This window comes from Saccopteryx leptura, chromosome 6, assembly GCF_036850995.1.
Source record: "Saccopteryx leptura isolate mSacLep1 chromosome 6, mSacLep1_pri_phased_curated, whole genome shotgun sequence".
Classification (NCBI taxonomy): Eukaryota; Metazoa; Chordata; class Mammalia; order Chiroptera; family Emballonuridae; genus Saccopteryx; species Saccopteryx leptura.
The window spans coordinates 154,198,332-154,220,186 of record NC_089508.1 but is presented as its reverse complement, the minus strand read 5'-3'; the positions used below and the strand labels follow the sequence as shown (position 1 = coordinate 154,220,186).

General features: G+C 45.4%; 1 protein-coding gene, 2 long non-coding RNA genes and 2 other non-coding genes across 6 annotated transcripts; 1 reads left to right on the top strand and 4 right to left on the bottom strand.

Annotated features, from left to right (window-relative positions):
• Positions 1 to 491: 491 nt before the first annotated feature.
• On the bottom strand, positions 492 to 5,216 carry RACK1 (receptor for activated C kinase 1). Its single transcript, XM_066343013.1, has 8 exons — positions 4,968 to 5,216; positions 3,884 to 4,055; positions 3,202 to 3,349; positions 2,894 to 2,989; positions 2,408 to 2,518; positions 1,651 to 1,791; positions 1,032 to 1,142; positions 492 to 607 (listed from the first exon to the last, which is right to left on the bottom strand). The coding sequence occupies exons 1-8, from the start codon at positions 5,074 to 5,076 to the stop codon at positions 542 to 544; spliced, it is 954 nt and encodes a 317-aa protein (XP_066199110.1). The 5' UTR covers positions 5,077 to 5,216; the 3' UTR covers positions 492 to 541.
• LOC136377864 (small nucleolar RNA SNORD96 family) lies at positions 3,502 to 3,580 on the bottom strand. Its single transcript, XR_010746480.1, has one exon. It is a non-coding gene; the product is annotated as a small nucleolar RNA SNORD96 family (small nucleolar RNA).
• LOC136377898 (small nucleolar RNA SNORD95) lies at positions 4,656 to 4,723 on the bottom strand. The gene has a single exon (XR_010746510.1). It is a non-coding gene; the product is annotated as a small nucleolar RNA SNORD95 (small nucleolar RNA).
• Positions 5,217 to 5,287: 71 nt separating the features above from the next.
• On the top strand, positions 5,288 to 15,496 carry LOC136376720 (uncharacterized). 2 transcript variants are annotated; one of them, XR_010746232.1, is made up of 4 exons: positions 5,288 to 5,967; positions 8,068 to 8,446; positions 13,588 to 13,658; positions 15,455 to 15,496. It is a non-coding gene; the product is annotated as an uncharacterized lncRNA (long non-coding RNA). The 2 variants fall into 2 exon arrangements; XR_010746231.1 differs by lacking the exon at positions 5,288 to 5,967 and adding an exon at positions 6,439 to 6,592.
• Positions 15,411 to 21,323, bottom strand: LOC136376719 (uncharacterized). The gene is made up of 3 exons (XR_010746230.1): positions 21,153 to 21,323; positions 18,705 to 18,863; positions 15,411 to 16,845 (listed from the first exon to the last, which is right to left on the bottom strand). It is a non-coding gene; the product is annotated as an uncharacterized lncRNA (long non-coding RNA).
• Between the last annotated feature and the right edge of the window lie 532 nt (positions 21,324 to 21,855).

The window sequence follows — 21,855 nt, the reverse complement described above, 5'->3', positions numbered from 1 at the left end:
ATAGACCCAATAATCTTAAGTCATATTCACTTATGCAGAGGGTGATTTCTGCCTTAGCGGTACGTGAAATAATTCAATTTTCACTGGTTCCTAAATATGACATGGTTGAAAACCACTGATGTAGACTATGCTAACTTAACCTGTTGAGTTTCAGAAAGTTTTCTGCATTATAATCTTCCCTTTAGAAGAATGATAAAATGCATCTTTGTTCAATTCTTGTGTCAGTCCTGAGGATTCTGCTAATTTTAAATTGATTGCGACCACCAGAATAATCAGTACCTTTCACTAAAAAATTTCTCAAGCCTTTAAGACCCTAAGAATATGTATCAGAAATAGGACATTGTGATAGGGACCATAACTGACTGACATCTACCCTCTTCTCCCCCCTAAACCTTGTTTAGTTGGCCTATGCTCCCAGTCTGCCAGTATCTTAACTAAATTTGTAAGCAGCACAGCAGAGAAAGCAGCTTTTTTCCTAATCAGGGAGACACTTTCTACAAGCCAGGAAACCAATTTATTTCTAAAGCTCTGCCATATATTTCTAGCGGGTACCGATGGTCACCTGCCACACTCGCACCAGGTTGTCTGTGTAGCCAGCAAAGAGAGTCTGCAAAGAAGAAATGACAGTTATAGGTCTGAGGCATGCAACTGCAGTCCCACTAGTGCAGCAAAGATGGCTCTTAAGATCCCCACTCTTCTAACTACCTGATTATGGGAGGTGATTATTCCTAGAAGAAGCAACAGCTAGTACTAAGGGGTTCATACACTCATAAACTGGTCAAGTTAATGTTAATGGAAGACATGTAATCACTGCTGTACAAGCCACAACCTTCTCTCCCATGCAAGAACACATTCTCTCTGTTCACTAGCATATCTATATAGGTCCTTCCAAATCATCCTAATGTTGTCATTTTACTTTATGTCAAAGATGCTGGTCTTATATAATGGGCAGATGAGACACACTACACTAAAAGAAGGTAAGAAGAAAAGAAAAAGTAGAAACCAAGTCACCCGAGGACACATGCACTTACCTGGCCATCAGCAGACCAGGCCAGAGAGGTGCACTGGGGAGGCTCTGCTTTGCTGCTGTTACTGATAACTTCTTGCTTCAATTCATCTACAATGATCTTGCCCTCCAAGTCCTGGGGAAGGAATAAAACCAGGGTAAGGAAACTTGGTACCTGAATGCCACTGACACTAAAAAATAAACTAAACATAGGTCCCCTCTCAAAAACCCCTTTATAACTCAGTTTTCTTAATAAGATATTTTTTGCCACATTCCTCTATTTGGCAATGTCTAGAAGCACTTTTAGTTGTTTCTAAAGGGAGTTTGCTATGGGCATTTAGGGGGGAGTAAAGGCCAGGGATGTTGCTAAACATCCTAAAAGAAACAGGATTGCCCATTACCCCCAAGTAAATTACTCAGATCAAAATGTCAACCATGCTGAGGTTGAATAAGCTGCTATAACTGGCCATCCTCTTTGGTAGGCAAAGGTCTCTTAAACAATGCAAATCCTAAACTCGGAAGTTTTAACTAGCTCTTCCCAGGTCTCCATGAATACCCTAACAATAGCTGTTGAGGAACCACACTGTTGCCAGGGCTTACAGAGTACAGATAGGCACCTGGTCTTAACTGTAGCCCATACTCACCCAGATCTTGATGCTGGGCCCAGTGGCAGCACAGAGCCAGTAACGATTGGGGCTGAAGCACAGGGCATTGATGATGTCCCCACCATCAAGTGTATAAAGGTGCTTGCCTTCGTTGAGGTCCCACAGCATGGCCTGGCCATCCTGGGAGAGAAAAAAGATGAGTCAGAGCAATGTGATCTCTTCCAGATGTTAATCCCAGTTGTCTCAGACTGTCCTAATTCTTAACCATTCCTACTCCCCATACCTTGAACTTCCCCCAAACTAATGATTCAAGTACCAATATTTTTACCACTTTATACCTTTCCTTTAATGCATCACCTCACCAACACTACCAAGAGCCTGTGACTTCTAACATACTACGATAAGTTTGAAAATCATGATCCTAATCTCAGCACTAGCTTCAAGAAACCAGATTTATAGAAGACAATCTTTTTCTTTTAAACAGTACACATTATTTATGTCATTTTCAGAATGCGATCTTTAGAAATGCTTATTTAGATTGGTATGTCATTGTCTTAAGTATTTTTTATCAGAAGATTTTACTTATTGATTTTAGAGAGGGGGAGAGAGAAAGGGAGGGGGAAGCATCAATTCACTGTTGCTTCTCCTATGTGCCCCAACTGGGCATCCCTGGGGTTTTGAATCAGAGACCTCAACATTCCAGGTCTATGCTTCATCCACTGCGCCACCATAGGTTAGGCTTAAGTCTTCTAAGACACCGTCTCCACTGAATAGAAGAGTCCTAGGCACTGAGTACCTTGCCTCCAGAAGCACAGAGGGATCCATCTGGAGAGACAGTCACAGTGTTCAGGTACCCTGTGTGGCCGATGTGATTGGTCTTCAGCTTGCAGTTTGCCAGGTTCCATACCTATATTTGGGGTGGTAGTGGTGATTATAGGTAAAGAACCTATCTCTGGATCTGCCGGAGTCAGACCGGCTAATGTCAAACAGAAAGGGCTTTTTAAACCTTGTTTAAAAGCATTCCTGGATAAGGTGACCATTTTTCATTCTATCTTTACCCCCAACAAGTACCTTGGCCACTTGTGGACAATCAGGATTAAAAGAGATAACAAATGCCTTATAAGGGACTCAGGCTCATCAATTAGCTACTTTAGACCAACTAGTAAGAGTAAAAAAGTATACTGAGGAATGAATCTTTCAAAGTTGGAGCCTGTGGCCATGTAGGAGACAGTGGGAACACATCCCAGCTGGCAAAGACCCTACACCATGGCTCCAAGCTTACCTTGACCAGCTTATCCCAGCCACAGGACACAATGATGGGATTGCTGCTGTTGGGTGAGAAACGGACACAAGACACCCACTCTGAGTGACTCTCATCCTACGGAAGAAAAGGAAATTAGGGGCAACCATCTTGTCCCCTGAAAATATTGACCCCCACCCATCAGTTATAATGACAATCTTGCTTTCACACTGCGAACCCAACCTTCAAGATCAATGAAACCTTTAGATTCCAGATGGGGCTTGACATAACCACATAAGGCCCAGGTTAAGAAGGGTGGGAAAGAACCTTAACATGCACCTTCACTTTACCTGGACAGTGTATTTACACACACCCAGAGTATTCCATAGCTTGATGGTTTTATCTCGGGAGCCAGAAACAATCTGCCGGTTGTCAGAGGAGAAGGCCACACTCAGCACATCCTTGGTATGGCCTACAAATCGGCGTGTGGTGGTACCCCTGAAAGGAAGGACTTGGTCATTGTCTAGACAGACTTTGCAAATTTTCTTCCAATTAGACTGGTTCCTGCTCCAGTCGAGTTGCCTTTACTCACACAATCCTGGACATGGATGGCTCTGTTCATAGCAGGCCTTTGGCTGAGAATGTCAGGGGATCCCTTCAGAATTGCAGGACATGTCCTCACTCCCATGTGGGGATTGGATGACAATGTCACCTGTCATCACCAGGATCCTCCATTATGCCCGACTAGCCAAAGACTGAGCTCTTAAGATAAAACGTGCTCAAACTCTTCCCTACTCCTAACAGTATCTAGCAAAACTGCTCAACCAGAACGCTCCTCAGAACTTCTTCCAACTAACTGAAAGCAACAAAGAGGGAGGTCACACTCCATCTATCCTCTCTAGGTAGTCTCCTGACTTACAATTTCCACAAAGATCTGATGGCCCATGGGAAACGATCTTCAAACAGAATCTACTATACCTCATTTCTGCTTAGCTTTCCCCAATGCCCAGAACTAAGTGAGTAGCTACTTACGTTGTGAGATCCCAAAGGCGAAGGGTTCCATCCCAGGAGCCAGAGAGAGCAAACTGGCCATCTGAGGAGATAACCACATCACTAACAAAATGGGAGTGACCCCTAAGAGCACGTTGTGGGATCCCATAGTTGGTCTCATCCCTGGTCAGTTTCCACATGATGATGGTCTTATCTAAGGGTAAGTAAAAGCGAAAAGGAATCTCAGTGAGGAACCCCACTCCACACACACACCTATTTGATAATCTGGGATGCCTCAAGGTCACTGGTGGTTCTAACAAATTAAAGACACTTAGGGAAGGAGGGTCAATACCGGCTAATACTAGCCAAGGCCAAGTGACTCACTCTCCAAAGAAGAGTCAGGTAGAGCTAAGCAGTATGGTAAGAATTTAACTCAGGTGTGCAGAAACCGACCAGAAAAGATGGATGCCTTTTTGAGACTGAGACCAAATCAACATCTACTTCCATCTTATCTGACGTCTAATGCAAAACACAGCAGCTTGAATGTGGGAGGGAAGACCAGCTGAGGGCCTCCTGCAACTACAGCTGAGGGCTGCTAAAAGCGCTGGAATTAGTAAACTCCTTTGAATGCTACAAGATGGTGCTTTCCGATTGAGCGCCAGACATCATCCTAACCTCAGACCATCTTTAATAGTGTGGGCGCAAACGGAAGGGACAAGAAGCTTCCAAACTCAGTCAGGTAGAGATGGGAAAACTAGTTATGCTCTGTCCCCTTGGAGTCCACCCACTTCCCATCGAGCAGAGGGCCGGGCGACAGCTCAGAAACAGCCTCTGGGTTTCAGCACGAGCACTCAGATGGCATGTTGGTGTCATCACCGCACCGCCCAACCCATAGGCTCCTGAGCACACTTAAACATACGTGCGGGGAGGTGAGCAAGAAATAAAAAAGCCTCCCAACCCTGCAATCTTCCTGGCAGCCGCTAGCTGATCTATGTCTCGATGTCTGTTCTGCATTCCGGCTGAGGCCTAGTTACAGGTCTGTATACCCAACTTATACCCAAAGTTTTCCCGGCTGCCAATACGCGTGCCATTGATCCAATCCTCTGCCCCGCATCTCAACCCTTACCTCGAGAAGCGGACAGTATCATGTCCGGGAACTGGGGAGTGGTAGCGATCTGGGTTACCCAGCCGTTGTGGCCCTTGAGGGTGCCACGAAGGGTCATCTGCTCAGTCATGGTGGCGGTGGGTGCGGATGTCGCCGCAGGGACGAGGATGAACCTGGATACCCCAGAGTAACGAACAGAACCGCCACTCCTGCAGCGGGCCTTGCGGAGGAAAAGAGCGAGCAGCCTTCGGCCGAAACCGGAAATACCCGCCCCTCTTGCAAAATGGCAGCCCCCATAATTCAGTTCTGCGCAAGATGGCGGCGCCCTGTAGAGCATAGGGCGAAGTAAAATAATAAGACCTTATGATTCCCTCGGCACGCAGCATAATTTGGCAGTACTTACAAATACAAATACATTCTGAAACTAAAACCACCGCGTTTAAAAAGCTTGCTCGAACGCTGATTGGGACATGATGTCTAAGAAGCGGAAGAGGGGACCTGCAAGACATTCTCCTGAGGACTGCCTGCGGGCTTCATTGTCCCAGGGTGCGGTAGAGCGAGCCCCGCCTTATCCTCTTGGAGGCTCAGACTGCAACGCAAGAGAATCAATTTCGGGGTCGCAGCTGTGAGTTAAGAGTGGGCGATATGACAAGTACGGTATTACATTTTTAATATAAATTGTGCTCAGGAGGACTAGTAAACCCAAAAAGGTTTCCATGCGCAGTGGACGGGTCATCCCTCAAAAGGTTTATGTTCTGATGGTTTCGGCTGAGACACTCCACGTCCGGAAGGACTCAGTCCACGCCGGATCAAGGCCACAATAGAACAAAGAGCAGGAAACCCGGGATGAAAGAAAAATCGGTCTGTGGGCTGCTGGACGGTCACCTGCTCCGGCCGCGGCAAGAGCGCCGAGAGCTCTCGCAGGAAACCAAAAGGCCCAGAGGGGAAGGACCTCCGGTTTCTGACCTTCTGGGAACTCAAGTCGTAAGCCAGCTCCGGGCCTAACCTTACAGACAGTCCGGTAAGGACGTGCCCCTGGACAGATAAGCACTTTAATATTACTCGGCAGCTTGCCGGCCTGATAAGGGACAATGCTGGCAGCGCCCCCTCATATGCTTTTTCAAAGGATGGGGAACAAAATAGAGGGGGACTAATACATAAGTATTTACCGTATTTCCCCATGTATAAGAAACACCCCTTTTCAAAAAAATTTGGGGTCTAAAAACTGGGTGTGTCTTATAAGGTGGTTGTAAAGTATTTTATTTTCATTACCCGCTTTTTTGCTCTTGTTTTTGCGCTCATTGTTGAAGACTGATTCGTCATCAGACACAGATGAGGACAAGCTAATGGATGGGAGTTTTGACAGTGATGAGGAGTTGTATGAAGTTTATGATGAATAAAACTTGAGTTCAATAATTATGTAATACAGTTTGTTTTTTTTCAGATTTCAGGCCCCAAAATTAAGGTGCGTCTTATACATGGGGACATAGTACCCAGTTCACAAGTTGCTGTGGAGAGCAAATAAAATAAAATAGAAAAAGCGCCCAGAACAATGCTTGGCAGAGTAAATGCACGCAGCTTGCTTAACACCTCTTGGGGACCAGGCTCCATTGTGGGTCTTGAGAGGATGGACCAATTCTTTGGAGGTAGGTGGGACTTGGGAAAGGGATGTTGGGGGCAGACTGGAGCAAAGACGAGATGTGGGACAGACCTTGTGGCTATAGGGGGGGATAATGTTCCAGTTGGAGGGAATGTACGTGAAAGGAAATATGTCTGTGGGCGAGAACTGGAATGTTGGAGAAGCTGAGACTGAAAATGAGATGGAGGTCAGGGGACCTCACAGCCTTGGTTATGACCCTGGCAACACATGCTGGGTGGCCTGCAGGAAGGAGGGCAGAAGTTAGGTAAGGGGTAAAGGCAAAGCTGCCATGGGCTATGGCCATTCCTGTGTGTGGAGAAGGCCATGATCCCTCCCTTGAGAGCACTTGCTCTCCTGGTGGTCTTGCAGACTCCACTGCCTCCTCAGGGCACTGTCCTGGCTGTGCTCCTCCACAGCTTGATGACTCATCCTGGTAGCCATCTGCACCCCCAACTGGCTGTCCTTCTCCTTTTCTAACACTGTGGCCTGCCCCAACCCCCATGCTTTGTTTCTCCTTTACCCACCCCAATATCAGCTCACTGCCCATAACTATGGTCAGGCCAGCAGCTCTGTGTATCTGGGTCTGTAAATGCGCTGCTGCACAAGGGCTTCCCTGGTTCCCTGGCTGTTGGTATGTACACACAGGGGATTTCTGCTCTGCCCTCAAGCATGCTCCTTCCTCCACACCTTACCTCTGTTTTTAAAGACATCAAAACTCAGTCATATTTTTCCCTCTTGAGAAACCTCATTTGATTCTAGAACTTTGCCCAGGGAGTCCCTGTGGAATCAGCCTCCCTGAGGTAGGGTCAGGAGACCAGGTTTAAAACAAGCCTCCCAGTCCCTCACTCATTTGCAAGGATGGAGCCTTTCTATACCACCAGGCCCCTTTCCAGAAGCAGGTGGTTTCCAAGCTATCCCTTATCTCCCTATGTGTTCCCTGCATTGCTTCTGACAGCTAGACTGTGATTGCAATAGATACCTTTTGCCTCCCGCACACTCATGGGCCTCTCCTTTACTCTATGAGATGATTCTGGCAGTGCTCGCTCATATGGGGGACCAGGAGGAAATTTGGATTTTGTCCTGGAGCCCACCAAGTCCAAGCTGGCCACGCCAGCGGAGGAGAGGGAGAAATGGAGTACAGTGGACTTTGTGGGCGAGAGCCTGCAGAATTTGAGCCTTCCACTTTGGAGTTTTCCTCCAACCACTGCCTGGCTGCTCTCTCAGAGGGGTGCTGGTGGACCACAGTGCCACTGAGGGACAATCTTGAGCCAAGGAAGGTGTCTTCTCAACCCTGGGGACCACTTTGGGTGTAGCTAGGTGTGGGGACAGGAGTGGGGCATCCTTTCCCAGTCAGGCCCAGCTGGAGTTGAGCCCCATCCACACTTGCTTCCCGCAGGGGCCCCATGGTGCCCTGCTAGGTATACAGGCTCCCAGCTGGCCCAGCTCAAGGACCTACCTGTACTCTTCACTCCTCTCAACCAGGATCAGTGGATTCACTCTCTGTCAGCAAAAAGAGCTCAGCACCAACCAGCAGGATGATGCCCCCAGCTGTGGGATGAGTCTGAGAATCAGCTGTGCCTCCAACATGCCTACCAACTGGCCTTTGCAGAAGACTCAAACTGTCTTCAGAGCCTCCCCAACTCCCCCACCCCCAAGCACCCTTGTAGGCAGAACCCTTCTGGGCTGGACTCAGCCCCCCACTCCTAGTGGGGAATTCAACTTGGTCTCACTTACTTCTTGTTGGAGCCCCCACACCTGTACAGCTGGAAAGAGCCTCTTGGGCTTCTTGCCAGAGGCCCGTGAGAGCTTCATCGCGTCCTGCCAGCATTCCGGTGAGAGAGGTCTTCCACTGAATGCTCAGGTGAGGGCTATTTAGGTGGTAGGAAAGGAAGGCCCACTGTATCCCTCCCCTCTTCCCTTTCTTAGTTAAATCTAAGCTTCTTTAAGGTGTCAGCTCAGGCTGCCAAATTAGGAAGTACTCTCTGACCTCTAGTCTCAGTCAGGCTCCTTTCTACCATGCCCTCACAGTGTGCTGAGCCTTCATAGCACTTAGCTCAACTTGCCATTGAATCCTTTGGGGCTCTCCCGAGTGCTCTGAGGCCAGGTACTGCTTTGTTTCTGTTGCATTTCCAGCAAAAGGTAGAGGGTTTGGCATGTGGAAGAGTTTTAATTTTGGTGGCCAACCTCAGACTTAGTAAAAGGGAAGTAGCTAATGGGAGGGAGGGTGTTCCAGGATCAGCAGGTCAGCACAGGGAGGAAGTGTATAAGTAGCATGCAAAAGTTTGGGAGAAACGGTTTCAAGGGGGATAGTTTCAGGAGGGAAGGTAGGAGAAAAGGAAACCTGAGGTGGGCAGGGAGCTCTAGTCCAGGGGGAACTGACTGCTAAGGAATTTGGAGGCTATCCTGAAACCTAGGGAGTTCTTTTCTTGTGACAGAGACAGAGAGAGAGGGGCAGATAGGGACAGAGAGGAAGGGAGAGAGATGAGAAGCATCAATTCTTCCTTGTGGCACCTTAGTTGTTCACTGACTGCTTTCTCATATGTGCCTTGATGGGGGGCGGGGGGTAGCTGCAGCAAAGCAAATGACCCCTTGCTCAAACCAGTGACCTTGGGCTCAAGCCAGCAACCCTGCATTTAAGCTGGTGACCTCAGGGTTTCAAACCTAGGTCCTCTGTGCCCCAGTCTGATGCTCTATCCACTGCGCCACCACCTGGTCAGGCTAGGGAGTTCTCTTTAGGATTCTCTTCCCTCTCCTGCCTAGACTTGAAAGTTTGCTAAAAGGCATTTGTTGTCACAGTGGAGGCTAGGTTGGAGTAAGACCAAAAATAAGAGTGTTCTAAAGCTGAATAGGAGGGTCTCTAGGAGGCTTATGATTGTCCTATGAAGGAAGGGACTGAGGACTTACTAAAGATATTGTGAATGAAGGGTGGATATCTCTTCCAATCCATCTCTCTCACCTATCCTACCTCTTCACTCCACAGTCTAGAATTTGATTGTATATAGCAATTACTTAATGATTGACACCTAAAGAATTTAGCTCGAAAAGGTTGGTGACAAGGAAACATGGGAGAATAATTATAGGGTCTATTTCATTCTTTCTAGTGAGCTGTGGGGCTGTGGCATTAATCAGTGGCAGAGAGCAGATCTTACAAAAAATGACATGCCTTTTCTTTCCTCTTGATAAAGATTCAGTGACCATCTTAGGTAGAAGTCTGAGATCTAACAGGCCCCCAGAAAACAGATCCTAAGTGTTTCTGTTGGGTCTTCTTCCCTAGGAGATGGACTGTAGGATTTCCTGGGCCTTGGTTGCTTTAGCGTATATGCGGTCAGAAGCTGTGGAAGTGGGCATGGCCCAGACAGGACTATAAGAAATGCAGGGACAAAGCAAGTTTCTGGCCTTGTTAAAGGATTTAAAGTAGCATTCGGTGATAGGGAGAAATAAAAGTGGACCCAAGGTGATTTTTCTGAGCTTTTTACCAGGAAGAGAATTTCATATCAACTGGGGTGAGAAGAATGTTGAAATGGAACACTGAGGCTGGTTAGCTTACCACAAAATAATGAGGGCTGAAATGGAGTCAGTCCTCTCTGATCACACTTGGGTTACCAAGTCAGAACCTGCTGAGAAATTCCATCCATTGCTATAGGGGAGAGGGGATTCCATGTGCCTAGGAAATGGCAGGCAGAAGGTAGTATTGGCCTTCAGGGAGCCTCTTCTAGGCCACCTGGATCCCCCTTTATCTTTTTGGGCCCTGCTTGGTGCCAAGTGGAAATGTCAGCCAGAAGGCTCAGACCAACTCTGGATCCAAGTACATTAGAATGAAGGAAAAGGTTAGGAAGACCAAAATATGAACCTCAGTGGGTAGAATAGTTAAGGAGTTGAGTCTCCCTGTTCTTTAATACAAATCCCTGAGGTGTCCATTTTCCCCCTTTAGGAAGAGGGCAGGGGTGGAGGTGGGGGGGATGCCATTTCCTTCCTCCTTTGCAGGTCTCTTGATAACAGGAGCCTGTCGCTTCTTGTCCTGTACTTATATGCAGAGAGGAGCCATTTCTCCAAGCACAGGAATTCTCATACTGTACCTCTGATGACTCTGGTTTGTGGGCCAAGACTATCATTAAAAGTGTAATGTGCCTGACCTGTGGTGGTGGAGTGGATAAACCATTGACCTGAAATGCTGAGGTCGCCAGTTCAAACTGGTTAAGGCACATGTGAAAAGCAACTATGAGTTGATGCCCCCCCCCCCCCCGCCCCGCCCCACCGCCTTTTTCTCTCCTTTCTAAAATCATAAAGTAAAATGTTAAAAAAAAAAAAAAAGTGTAACATCATCACCGTTAGCTGTCATGGTCTCTTCGGCCCTGTTTTCCTTAAACCTTTCACTTCTCTCATTAACACTGCCAGCACAAACTGCTTTCCTTTCTAGACTGCAGGACCTCATCAACATCCTCTGCAGGATTTGTTGTGAAATGAGAAAGAACTCACTTACCTGCTTAATATTAGATTTTGCCCCACATTCCATTTTCAAAATATAAAATCTTATTTATATTTATATCCTTCCTATTCTGAGGATGCAGCCCCACAGGAATTTTGGGGAAGGGGTAATACAATTTGGTTTTTTAACTAGTTCCCATTAGTTTTTCCCTTGTCATATCCCCCACAAGTGAAACCAGCTCAGTGACATTTTGGTTAGATTTTAAAAAAATACAAGAAACCTGGCCAGTTAGCTCAGTTGGTTAGAGCATCAACCCATATGCCACAGTTGCTGGCATGATCCCTGGTCAGGGCACATACAGCAATCAACCAATGAATATATAAATAAATGCAACAACAGATCAATGTTTCTTTTCCCCACTCTAACATGAAAAAGAAATCCAAGAAAGCCTTCTTATAAAAATTTTCTACTTTTATGCCTAAAAATATCATCTTACAGCGTACCTCTCCTGATTAGGGGAAAAAAAGATGTCATGCTTTTTTCCCCTCATATTTCTTTTCATCTTTCCTTTTTACTTGCTACCACACTTAGGGTCCCAGGAAGGAGCAGAATTCAACCTGCTTTTGCATAGAACTGTAGTTAATATATAAGGTCTACCGGAAAGTTCTGTCTGTTTCTATCACAATAAGTTTTGACACGTAAGCACGTTTATTTGGCGCATGTGTGCTTATTTTTATCACTTAATGTATACATACTGACATAGCAAATTAACTAAAACAAAGTTGATTCACGTTAGTCTTATGTGTGAAGCGATAGTGTACCCATGGCTACTGATAAAGTTCATTTACGCCACTGTATTTTATATGAATTTCAACAAGGAAGAAATGCTACAGAAGCATGTAGAAATTTATTGAAAGTGTTTGGTGAAGGTACAGTTTCTGATAGGACATGCAGAAGATGGTTCAAAAAACTTGAAACAGGTGATTTCGACCTTTCTGATAAGCCATGTTCTGGGCGACCATCTTTGATCGATGACGATGTTAAGACCATGTTGGAGCAAAAATCCTTTTCTGACAACATCGGAGATCGCAGAAAGGCTTAATTCAGCTCAGCAAACCATTTTGGACCATATTCGGAAAATAGGATTGGTGTGGAAATATATCACTTAATAAAGTTTATTGACGGTAAGAAAAATTTATATTTTTATTCCAAAAACGGACAGAACTTTCTGGTAGACCTTATAATTTGTTAGCTACCAGCCAAGTATAACTATTTAAAGTCAATTAAAATAAAATATTGATACAATAAAAAATTCAGTTCCTGCCTGACCAAGTGGTGGCGCAGTGGATAGAGTGTCGGACTGGGATGCAGAAGACCCAGGTTCAAGACCCTGAGGTCGCCAGCTTGGGCGCGGGTTCATCTGGTTTGAGCAAGGCTCACCAGCTTGAGCCCAAGGTCGCTGGTTCGAACAAGGGGTCACTCAGTCTGCTGTAGCCCCCTGGTCAAGGCACATATGAGAAAGCAATCAATGAAAAACTAAGGTGCCTCAACAAAGAATTGATGCTTCTCATCTCTCTCCCTTCCTGTCTGTCTGTCCCTATCTGTCCCTCTCTCTGACTCTGTCTCTGCCACACACACACACAAATTCAGTTCCTGAGTTCTATTGGCCACATTTTAAGAGCTCAAATGTCTTATGTAGCTAGCAGTACCTACTGTATTGGACAGCATAGATTTAGAACGCATCCATCAGTACAGAAAGTCCTTTTAGACCTGGTGTAGAGAACTAGTATCCCTGTCTTCCTCTTTGTAATCCCATTTATCAGTCAATTAATATTTGTAATAACTGTTAAAATTTTCAGTGGAGGGTCAGGGAATGGAGGCAGGATATAGCATGAAATCTGTAGTTCTTATAAAAGTTTCAGGAGGCATAGCGTAGTGGCCAGAGGTTATGGCCAATGCCAAGGGAGTATTAGCTTTTAAGGAAGTTGGGGTTTTTTGTTTTTTTCTTTTTAAGAGAGAGAGAAGAAGGGGATGGGGGAGAGAGAGAGTGAAAGAGAGAGAGAAGCACCAACTTGTTCCGCTTAGTTGTACAATCATTGGTTGCTTCTCATATGCGCCCTGACCAGGGATCAAGCCCTATGACTTTGGCACCACTGGAGGATGCTCTATCCACGGAGCCCCCAAACCAGGGCCTACGGAAATACTTTAGGGGCTGTTTGTATGTTGTCAGCCCAGACCTACTTGTACTCTAACAAGAGTAGATAAGCTCTGGTCTTATGTATTAGTTTTGCATAATACATAAAAAATAAAGCAAAAAAGCCTGCCCTGTGGCCTTGCTGAAACTGAGTAGCTAAAGTGATTGCCTTCTATTACTTAATCATTTCTAGATCTTAACATCATATACTGCTGTTTGTCAAGTTCTGTTCTCCCAAATGGCAGTGACATAGGTAGCTCTTACTGGTTTTTAAATTTTAATTAAAAAAAATTTTTTTTTTAGTGAGAGGGAGAGAAATACCAATTTGTTCTTCCAGTCATTCATACATTTATTTGTTGATTTCTGTATTTGCCCTGACCAGGATCAAACCCACAACCTTGGATTATGAGGGTGATTCACTAACCTACTGAGCTACTTGGCCAGAGTGGGCAGGTATGTTTAAAAAGGCTTGCTGATCCTGCCACCTGCACACCAAGAGCTGAGAGAAGCCTGGATCCTATCAATTAAGACTACATGTGTTGGCCCTGGCCGGTTGGCTCAGTGGTAGAGCGTCGGCCTGGCATGCAGGAATCCTGGGTTCGATTCCCGGCCAGGGCACACAGGAGAAGCGCCCATCTGCTTCTCCACCCCTCCCCCTCTCCTTCCTCTCTGTCTCTCTCTTCCCCTCCCACAGCCGAGGCTCCATTGGAGCAAAAGATGGCCCAGGCGCTGGGGATGGCTCCTTGGCCTCTGCCCCAGGCACTAGAGTGGCTCTGGTCATGACTGAGCGACGCCCCGGGTGGGCAGAGCATCGCCCCCTGGTGGGCGTGCCGGGTGGATCCTGGTCGGGCGCATGCGGGAATCTGTCTGACTGCCTCCCTGTTTCCAGCTTCAGAAAAAAAATAAATAAATAAAATAAAAAATAAGACTACATGTGTTAAGACTACATTTAACCTGACTGATGGTGGCACAATGGGTAAAGCTTTGACCCAGAATGCTGAGGTCACAAGCTCTGAGCACAGGATCTTCAGTGTGGGATCCCAGCACTTACCAGCTTGAGCCCAAAGGTCGCTGGCATGAAAAGCCCAAAGTCACTGACTTGAGCAAAGGGACACTGGCACGACCTTGTCAAGGTAGGTCAAGGCACATATGAGAAGCTCAATGTACAATACAACTAAAGTGAAAGCAACTATGAGTTGGTGCTTCTCACCTTCTCTCTCCCTTCCTGTCTCTCCCTCACACTCCCTCAAATTAAAAAAAAAAAAAAAAAAGTACATTTAGTAAAGTTCCAGCTAGGTGAGGCTATTCTTCCACTGAACATCTCTGATCACCTATGCAAGGCACTGCTACAGGGCCTAAGTGATGCTGGCAATGGCATGTCTGTGGATATGACCAGTTTCCCTTCGTCCATTGCTTCTCAACCAGAGATGATCTTGTACCCTCCATCCATCATCACATCTGGCAATGACTGGAGACATCTGTTGTCACAACTGATGGAGAGGTGCTACTTACACATTTAGTAGCTAAAGTCTAGAGATGCTGCTAAGCATCCTATAATGCAAGACCCAGCCTCCACCATCAAAGAATTATCTTACTCAAAATGTCAACAATGTTGAGGTTGAGAAACCCTGGTCATGGATCAGTTCTTCATGCCAAGAGTAATCATGAGGCCTAGGCTCAGTAGAACAGTAAAGCTAGCAAGTGTCTGAGAAGCTAGGGGAAAAATTAGGAGTTGACGGAACAGTGGCCTCCATGCAGCAGAAGGGCAGGTATAACTGGAGTGTATTTAACTGCATCAGAAGGGTAATAGCTAAGGTCATAGTGCAAGTGTAGTTGAGGATTTCAGATGTGTAGCAAGTCTGTGAAGATGAGGTCCCAGGTACAGCCACAGGAGATGAGAGGAGTTTAAAAAGTCTGACCGGTGATTACAGTGGTCAACAGCTAAACCTAGTAGGGAAGACATTCAGCAAACAGATGAGCATCTGGTGGATATGGATATACCAGTTTTCCTCAACATTTTTGTAACCCACACCTCTACTTCTCATATATCTAAAAAATCTTACATTCTCCTTCAACTAAAATTAATCCAAAAAAAATGGTAATTTTGGAAAGCAAAACTTTATTCAGGTGATAGTATAACCATGTCACAGTTACACCTTAACTTTTTTCCTGGGCGTTGTAGAAAATGCAATGAAACACAAGCTGTTTTAACAACTTTTTTTTTTTTTTTTACTGTTTTCTCCCCACAGCTAAATCTAGCAAAGAAACAAAAAAGGCTTTTAAGAGGTGAGGAGAAAATGGAATAACAAATGGAATGAAATGTCTATACATTTTACCTCCAGATTTCTCTAGCGTATCTGGAAGTTGCTAGTAAAAACCACCAGACTTTGAGTTTCAAAAAAATCCTTCTGAAGTTCTTCCAGTGAACATTGTGTGACACACTTCTTCCCAAAAGCTACCATAGGTAAGTTTTAATAATAAGATCAAGAACACATCACCCAAAATAGTTCTGGATATTTTCATTTTTTTCTTCAAATAACATTCATGAATCTGGTCCTCAAAAGACTAACCAAGAAAATTAGACATTCCTAGCATCAGTTTACTATTTGTAGCTAGATTTTTGGGAAGTTTTGCTCCTTGACGTTTCAGGAGCAAATTTTAAGCTTCAATGTGTTAAATTTTGAGATTTCAAAATACAGATTCTTTTTTGTTGGTGTTCCAAAATCAGGGTTGTTCTGTCATTGGTATTCCAAATTCAGTTGTTCTGTCCATAAATTCAGCCAAATATAGTTCTTTGGCGTGTAATGGACAACACTGAGCATCATTCAGATCTTTAAAACCCAGGGTAAACTGAGATCAAAGGTACTGTTTTTCACACGGTTCTGTTGACAGCAAGGCTAAAGATCTCCAGTAAATTGTGGGCAGACTGATGGAAGTCAATGCTTGGTGTTGATTGCAGTACATCTTGAATGCCAATTTTCTTCAATTTTTTGCCCCCACTCACCTAAAAATATTATCATTAGTGGTAAAATACTAGGTTTGTGACAACAGTTACATCCAAGGTTTTTAAAGCCTAATTGTGAATCTTAAGAAAAACACAATTGTCTTCATCAGGAGAGTCAGCTCAACTAAATAGCAAAGAAGGATGAACTGATGTTTTTAAAAACCTGAAGAATGATATGCTCACTCATCATTTCAGATTTAAAACTGCAGAAGATAAAGAAATTCTGGAATTCTTCAATTTCCTCTTAAACTTCAGCACTTGGAATCCAGGGTTTCACAAGATTCTCCATTTTTTTCTCCTTTGCAGTTAAAAGGGCTACTTAATAAGTTATGATTGCCTCTAAGATTCCTGTTAATATTCCAATACTGATCAGTCTTAAAGCTGCAGAGAATTGTGCTTTGCAGAACAGTCCACTATTCTTTTTTTTTCCATTTTTCCGAAGCTGGAAACGGGGAGGCAGTCAGACAGACTCCCGCATGCGCCCGACTGGGATCCACCCGGCATGCCCACCAGGGGACGATGCACTGCCCCTCTGGGGCGTCGCTCTATTGCATCCAGAGCCATTCTAGCACCTGAGGCAGAGGCCACAGAGCCGTCCTCAGTGCCCGGGCCATCTTTGCTCCAATGGAGCCTTGGCTGCAGGAGGAGAAGAGAGAGACAGAGAGGAAGGAGAGGGGGAGGGGTGGAGAAGCAGATGGGTGCTTCTCCTGTGTGCCCTGGCCGGGAATCGAACCCGGGACTCCTGCACGCCAGGCTGACGCTCTACCGCTGAGCCAACCGGCCAGGGCCCAGTCCACTATTCTTAATGGCATAAAGTTAACAGTGTTTGGCATGGTGTCACTGCCCAATACTTTCAGGTAACTACTGAAGAAGTTGATCCTGTCTTCTGCATCATATGAATATACACCTGATCAAAACCTCAAAAAAAAATTGGCTGCCATCTTTAGCTATATCAAAGGAGAAAACATAAATAAGTACTGATGACAGAAGCATCTGGTCCCTCTTGCAGAGTGATGAATGATTTTATAGGTGGCAGCTAGGTGGTAGGGCAGTCCAGGCATCAAGATACGCCTAGCCCCCAGTAAATGGAACTCTTTGTTCATTTTCTTTTTACATACCCATCTGCCGCCCGAAACCTGATGAGTACAGATGAACTCTAACTCATGGGATGGTCAAAATGGAAGATGTAAATAAGTAAGTTTTCATAGCTAAAAAGCTTCTTATGCAAAATTAAACTTTTAAAAGAACACTGACCTCAAAACAATGTAACTGTCCTGGATATTGAATAGTATAAATGAACATCTGTGGCTACCCAGCATGTCATTACAACTCATTAATGTCTAACTCTGAATGTTTCTTGCGCTATCTTTGTATTACCACCAGCCAAGGAGTTCTTTCCAACTTTATTATGAAAAATTAACTTCTTTTTCTTCTAAATTTTACATTATCATATTTACATAACTCCCTTTACCCTGCCAATGCTGATATAAGTGTGGAGGGAGGAGAAAAGAATGCCTTTCTCTCCTATTCCTAAAAATTGCTGATGAGTAACAACTTTGTACTCATAGCTCCTAAAACTATTGTAAAGAGTTTGATCACTCCAAAGTAGATGAAAAAAACTGTGTTGAATTAGAAGTTGACGAGAGAATGTAGTGTAACCAGAAGTATGTGATGGATAATGTACATCTTAAATAAGACTTTGGTTCAGTAAAGTTCTAAACAGGCTACTGTAACATGCATTCACCAATGAAAGTTACAAAACTATGAACTAGATAAAGAATGAAAGACTATGCCAGTTACTATTAATTTACACAACTGACATCAAATGTTTACCTCTTCAATGTAATTCCTATATTTGGCAACACCATCTACCTACATTCTGGTATATATACATATGTATTTGAAAGTAAAAGTTTTATTTTCTTTTAAAGATTCTATATTTCAAAAGGGATTATCCCCAATTTTTTAAATTTGATTTGCTGTTTATAAGTTACTTTCAGGTTTCAAATGAACTTTATCTTGGCCTCCCCTGTTGAAGAGATGATCTCTTTTCTCTTGTTTAAATTGGCCTTTAATTAAGATTCTGGTTTCAGATCATTTCCAGAAAAATTCTAGCAGAGGATTCAAAGGTTACATCCTTTCCTCAGCTTTGGTGTACTAAACCCCAGAAGTGTAAACCGTAGTTTCTTCTGTAGGCAAATTTAATTATTACCCTGGTGGAAAGCATGGTGCTTGGGTTTGTCCTTAAACTCAGATTACTATGAAGGAATTAGCAGTGATTTGTAGTTAAGATTTGTGTCTTAACTGGGCACTTACCAATAGTTATTGTAAAATGGGGGGGGGGGGGGCGATGATGATAATATCTAACATGATGCCCACAGGGCAGTGTTCTGTTTCTTTTGACTGCAACCCAGAATAAGTAATACATTTTACTTTGAGACCAAGTGTATGTACATATGTGTACGTATAAATTAAGTTTTATAAACATTACTTACCCGCCTGGCCTGTGGTGGCGCAGTGGGTAAAATGTTGACCTGGAAAAGCTGAGGTCACTGTTTCGAAACCCAGGCTTGCCTGGTCAAGCACATATGGGAGTTGATGCTTCCTGCTCCTCCCCACCTTTTTCACTCTCTCTCTCTCTCCTCTCTTTCTCTCTAAAAGTGAATAATAAAAAATAAATAAAAAAGAATCCACCAATGACTGCATGAATGGTTCTTTATTTAAAAAAACAAAAAAACATTACTTACCCTTCTTATGTTCCATTTACTCTGACAGTTTCTCTTCTATTTCATTTTAAAATAATGCTGAGCATGACCTATTTATTTTAAGACCTACTAATTGGTCAAAACCCAGTTTGAAAACCACTGATGTAGAAAAACATGAGGAAATAAATTTGCAAACTCTAACGCACTACTGTGATGACAGCATCTGCTACTGAATAGCCAGGTTGACTTTAGGGGCTTGACAACAACTCTCCCTCCTTGGTTACTATTAGGAGTCATATCCACCTAGGCTTCTGGTATGGAAGACAGTGTTCACTGTCACTGAGTCAACTCTGATACTCTCATGAGAACTAAAAAGCAGGGCATTAACCAAGTCAAAACCCAAAGAAAGGAGGACAAAGAGAAAAGTCAAAAAAGCAAATATCTGATTAGTGCCTTATGATTTATAAAACACTTTAACATACACGATATCTTTTCATTGTAACAAGCCTAGGAGAAAAGTAAAGCTAACAGTCTGAAACCTGCCCAAGATTATAGACAGTAAGTGGCAGAGCCAGGTCATCTCTTCCTAAATCCTTCACTCTTCCCATTACAATACCCTACCAGGAAAGCAAAGTGATGAGGACACAAGGACACTCCATGGGCCTTTTTAAACATAATGTTTATTATTATCTGTCAGATGTTTATGTCCTCTGCCTTTCTCTACAGGGAAAGTGGGCCCTACTGAGGTGGGGAAGCAACTCCAAACTATAGTAGTGGCGGCCCTGGTCGGTTGGCTCAGCGGTAGAGCGTCGGCCTGGTGTGCGGGGGACCCGGGTTCGATTCCCGGCCAGGGCACATAGGAGAAGCGCCCATTTGCTTCTCCACCCCCACCCCTCCTTCCTCTCTGTCTCTCTCTTCCCCTCCCGCAGCCAAGGCTCCATTGGAGCAAAGATGGCCCGGGCGCTGGGGATGGCTCTTTGGCCTCTGCCCTAGGCGCTAGAGTGGCTCTGGTCGCAGCAGAGCGACGCCCCGGAGGGGCAGAGCATCGCCCCTGGTGGGCGTGCCGGTTGGATCCCGGTCAGGCGCATGCGGGAGTCTGACTGTCTCTCCCCGTTTCCAGCTTCAGAAAAATACAAAAAAAACCCAAAAACAAAACAAACAAACAAACAAAAAAACAAACTATAGTAGTGGGACATGGTCAGTTGCTCTTACTAGTCCAGGACTCACACCTGGCATTTCAGTTTACCAATACCAGCCATCCCTTTTGACACTGCCTGTGTGCTCAAGTCCCAAATGTCTATTATCTTCAAGTACTGTGGCTTTCCATTCCTGTGTGCTAAGGGTCCTGGAGTCTTGGTTAGGGATATACTCAGGACTCACATCAGAGGGAAATGAAGTACTAGGGATCTGTCCCTCTACCCCTCATACTTGGGCAGACTGAAAGGGAATTACAGCAGTGGTCAGCTTCTGGTGACTGTCATGACTTTTTCTCAGCTTCCTCTGGGGAAGCCAGTTGGCCTCAGCCAATATGTCTCCTTTGTCCACAAGTACCCTCTCTCTACTGTACCCCCCTCATGGAGTGTACCCCCCATCCCTCACAAAAAGGTTCAGCTAACCATCCCTCCCACTCCCCTTGTTTCCTCGTCGCTCCCTTCAAATCCCCATATTCCCTCACGCCTTTCACCTTGTACTCCTGCACCGCCTCCTCCAGTGGTGGAGGATAAAACCCAGGATTTATCATTCTCTTGGTCCTGGAACAACTCGTCAGTGCTTTCCTGGTATAAAACCTCTCAAGTGGAGCTGTCTCATCTACTGATTGCCTAGACGTCGTCGTCATCCTCCTCCTCCCATTCACCCTGTTCTTCATCACTGTCTTTCTCCTCTTCCTTGCCCCACAGCTTGGTCACACACTGTCCGCAGAAGTTGTGCCCGACAGACACGGGATCCCTGAAGTAAACAAGGCAGATGGCGCACAGCGCCTCCTTCTGCAGGGTCTGCATGGGGTTGGGAGTAATGGAATAAACAGCTATTTTAATACGCTGTCGGCAGGTGTGGATGCGTCAGCGTGGAGTTGGGGGCAGGGGACGTGGTGACCCAGGACTCCTCAGCCCTCCTCAGGGCAGCAGAGAAGCGTTGCTCTCCTCTCTCAGGCTCTTCGCAGCTCGAGGCGCGAAGGCCCCAGGTCCAGATTCACAACCGCCCGCTGAGCGCAGCACCAGACTGCAACCCCCCGCTTACCTTCGAGGAGCAGCGTGCAAACACATATCCCAGCACTTTTCCCGCTTCCCGCCAAATTTGCCTAACTCGGCGTCAGCAACAACTGCCCACTTTCCTCTCCCAGCCCGAGGCGACCAAAAATGACGCAGGCGCTCTACCCTACAACTTGGGAGGGTGGTCTAGCCCACGGCGGACCGCAACTCCATGGTGTCCTCCCGGAGACGCGCCAGCCGTGACGCCCGGCGTGCACCCCGCCGCCCCACGTAAGACGCTATCTGATGAAAGTGCGCGGAGGCGGAAAGAGTCCGAAGCCATTGAGCGGCGTTAGACGCTCTCTAATAATCGAGATTCAGGGTCCAGCAGCCGCTCAGTAGATCCGGTTTCCCGAAACGGACATAGAAGGGTGTGAAAGCGGCTCGGGTGCTCTCGTATACTTCCGGTCCTTCTAGCCAGAGGCCTTTCGTCGCGCGGGGGGACGTGCTACGTATCAATGAGGCGGGGTCAACGTATCCCTGGGATTTGCGTACCTCCAACTTTAATTTTTAGACTGATGTACCCTTTTCTTGCCATATACAGAGCCTGGGCCTCCTAGTTTTGATTTCTCCCAGACCTAGCGTCTGTGTTCATCTCCACTGTTCCGCGACCCCGCAGACACCTCAGATTCTTCATGCCCTATGCCGACTCCTGTAGATCCTTTTTCTTCCTCCATTCTCTCTCCTTCCAT

What these genes read in the sequence shown, in the direction of transcription:
- RACK1 (XM_066343013.1), bottom strand. Translation starts at nt 5,076, where the DNA reads ATGACTGAGCAGATGACCCTTCGTGGCACCCTCAAGGGCCACAACGGC. An exon ending in GCTGGGATAAGCTGGTCAAG is followed by an intron (nt 2,519 to 2,893) that starts GTAAGCTTGGAG and finishes CCCCAAATATAG; the next exon opens with GTATGGAACCTGGCAAACTG. An exon ending in TCTGTGCTTCTGGAGGCAAG is followed by an intron (nt 1,792 to 2,407) that starts GTACTCAGTGCC and finishes TTTCTCTCCCAG; the next exon opens with GATGGCCAGGCCATGCTGTG.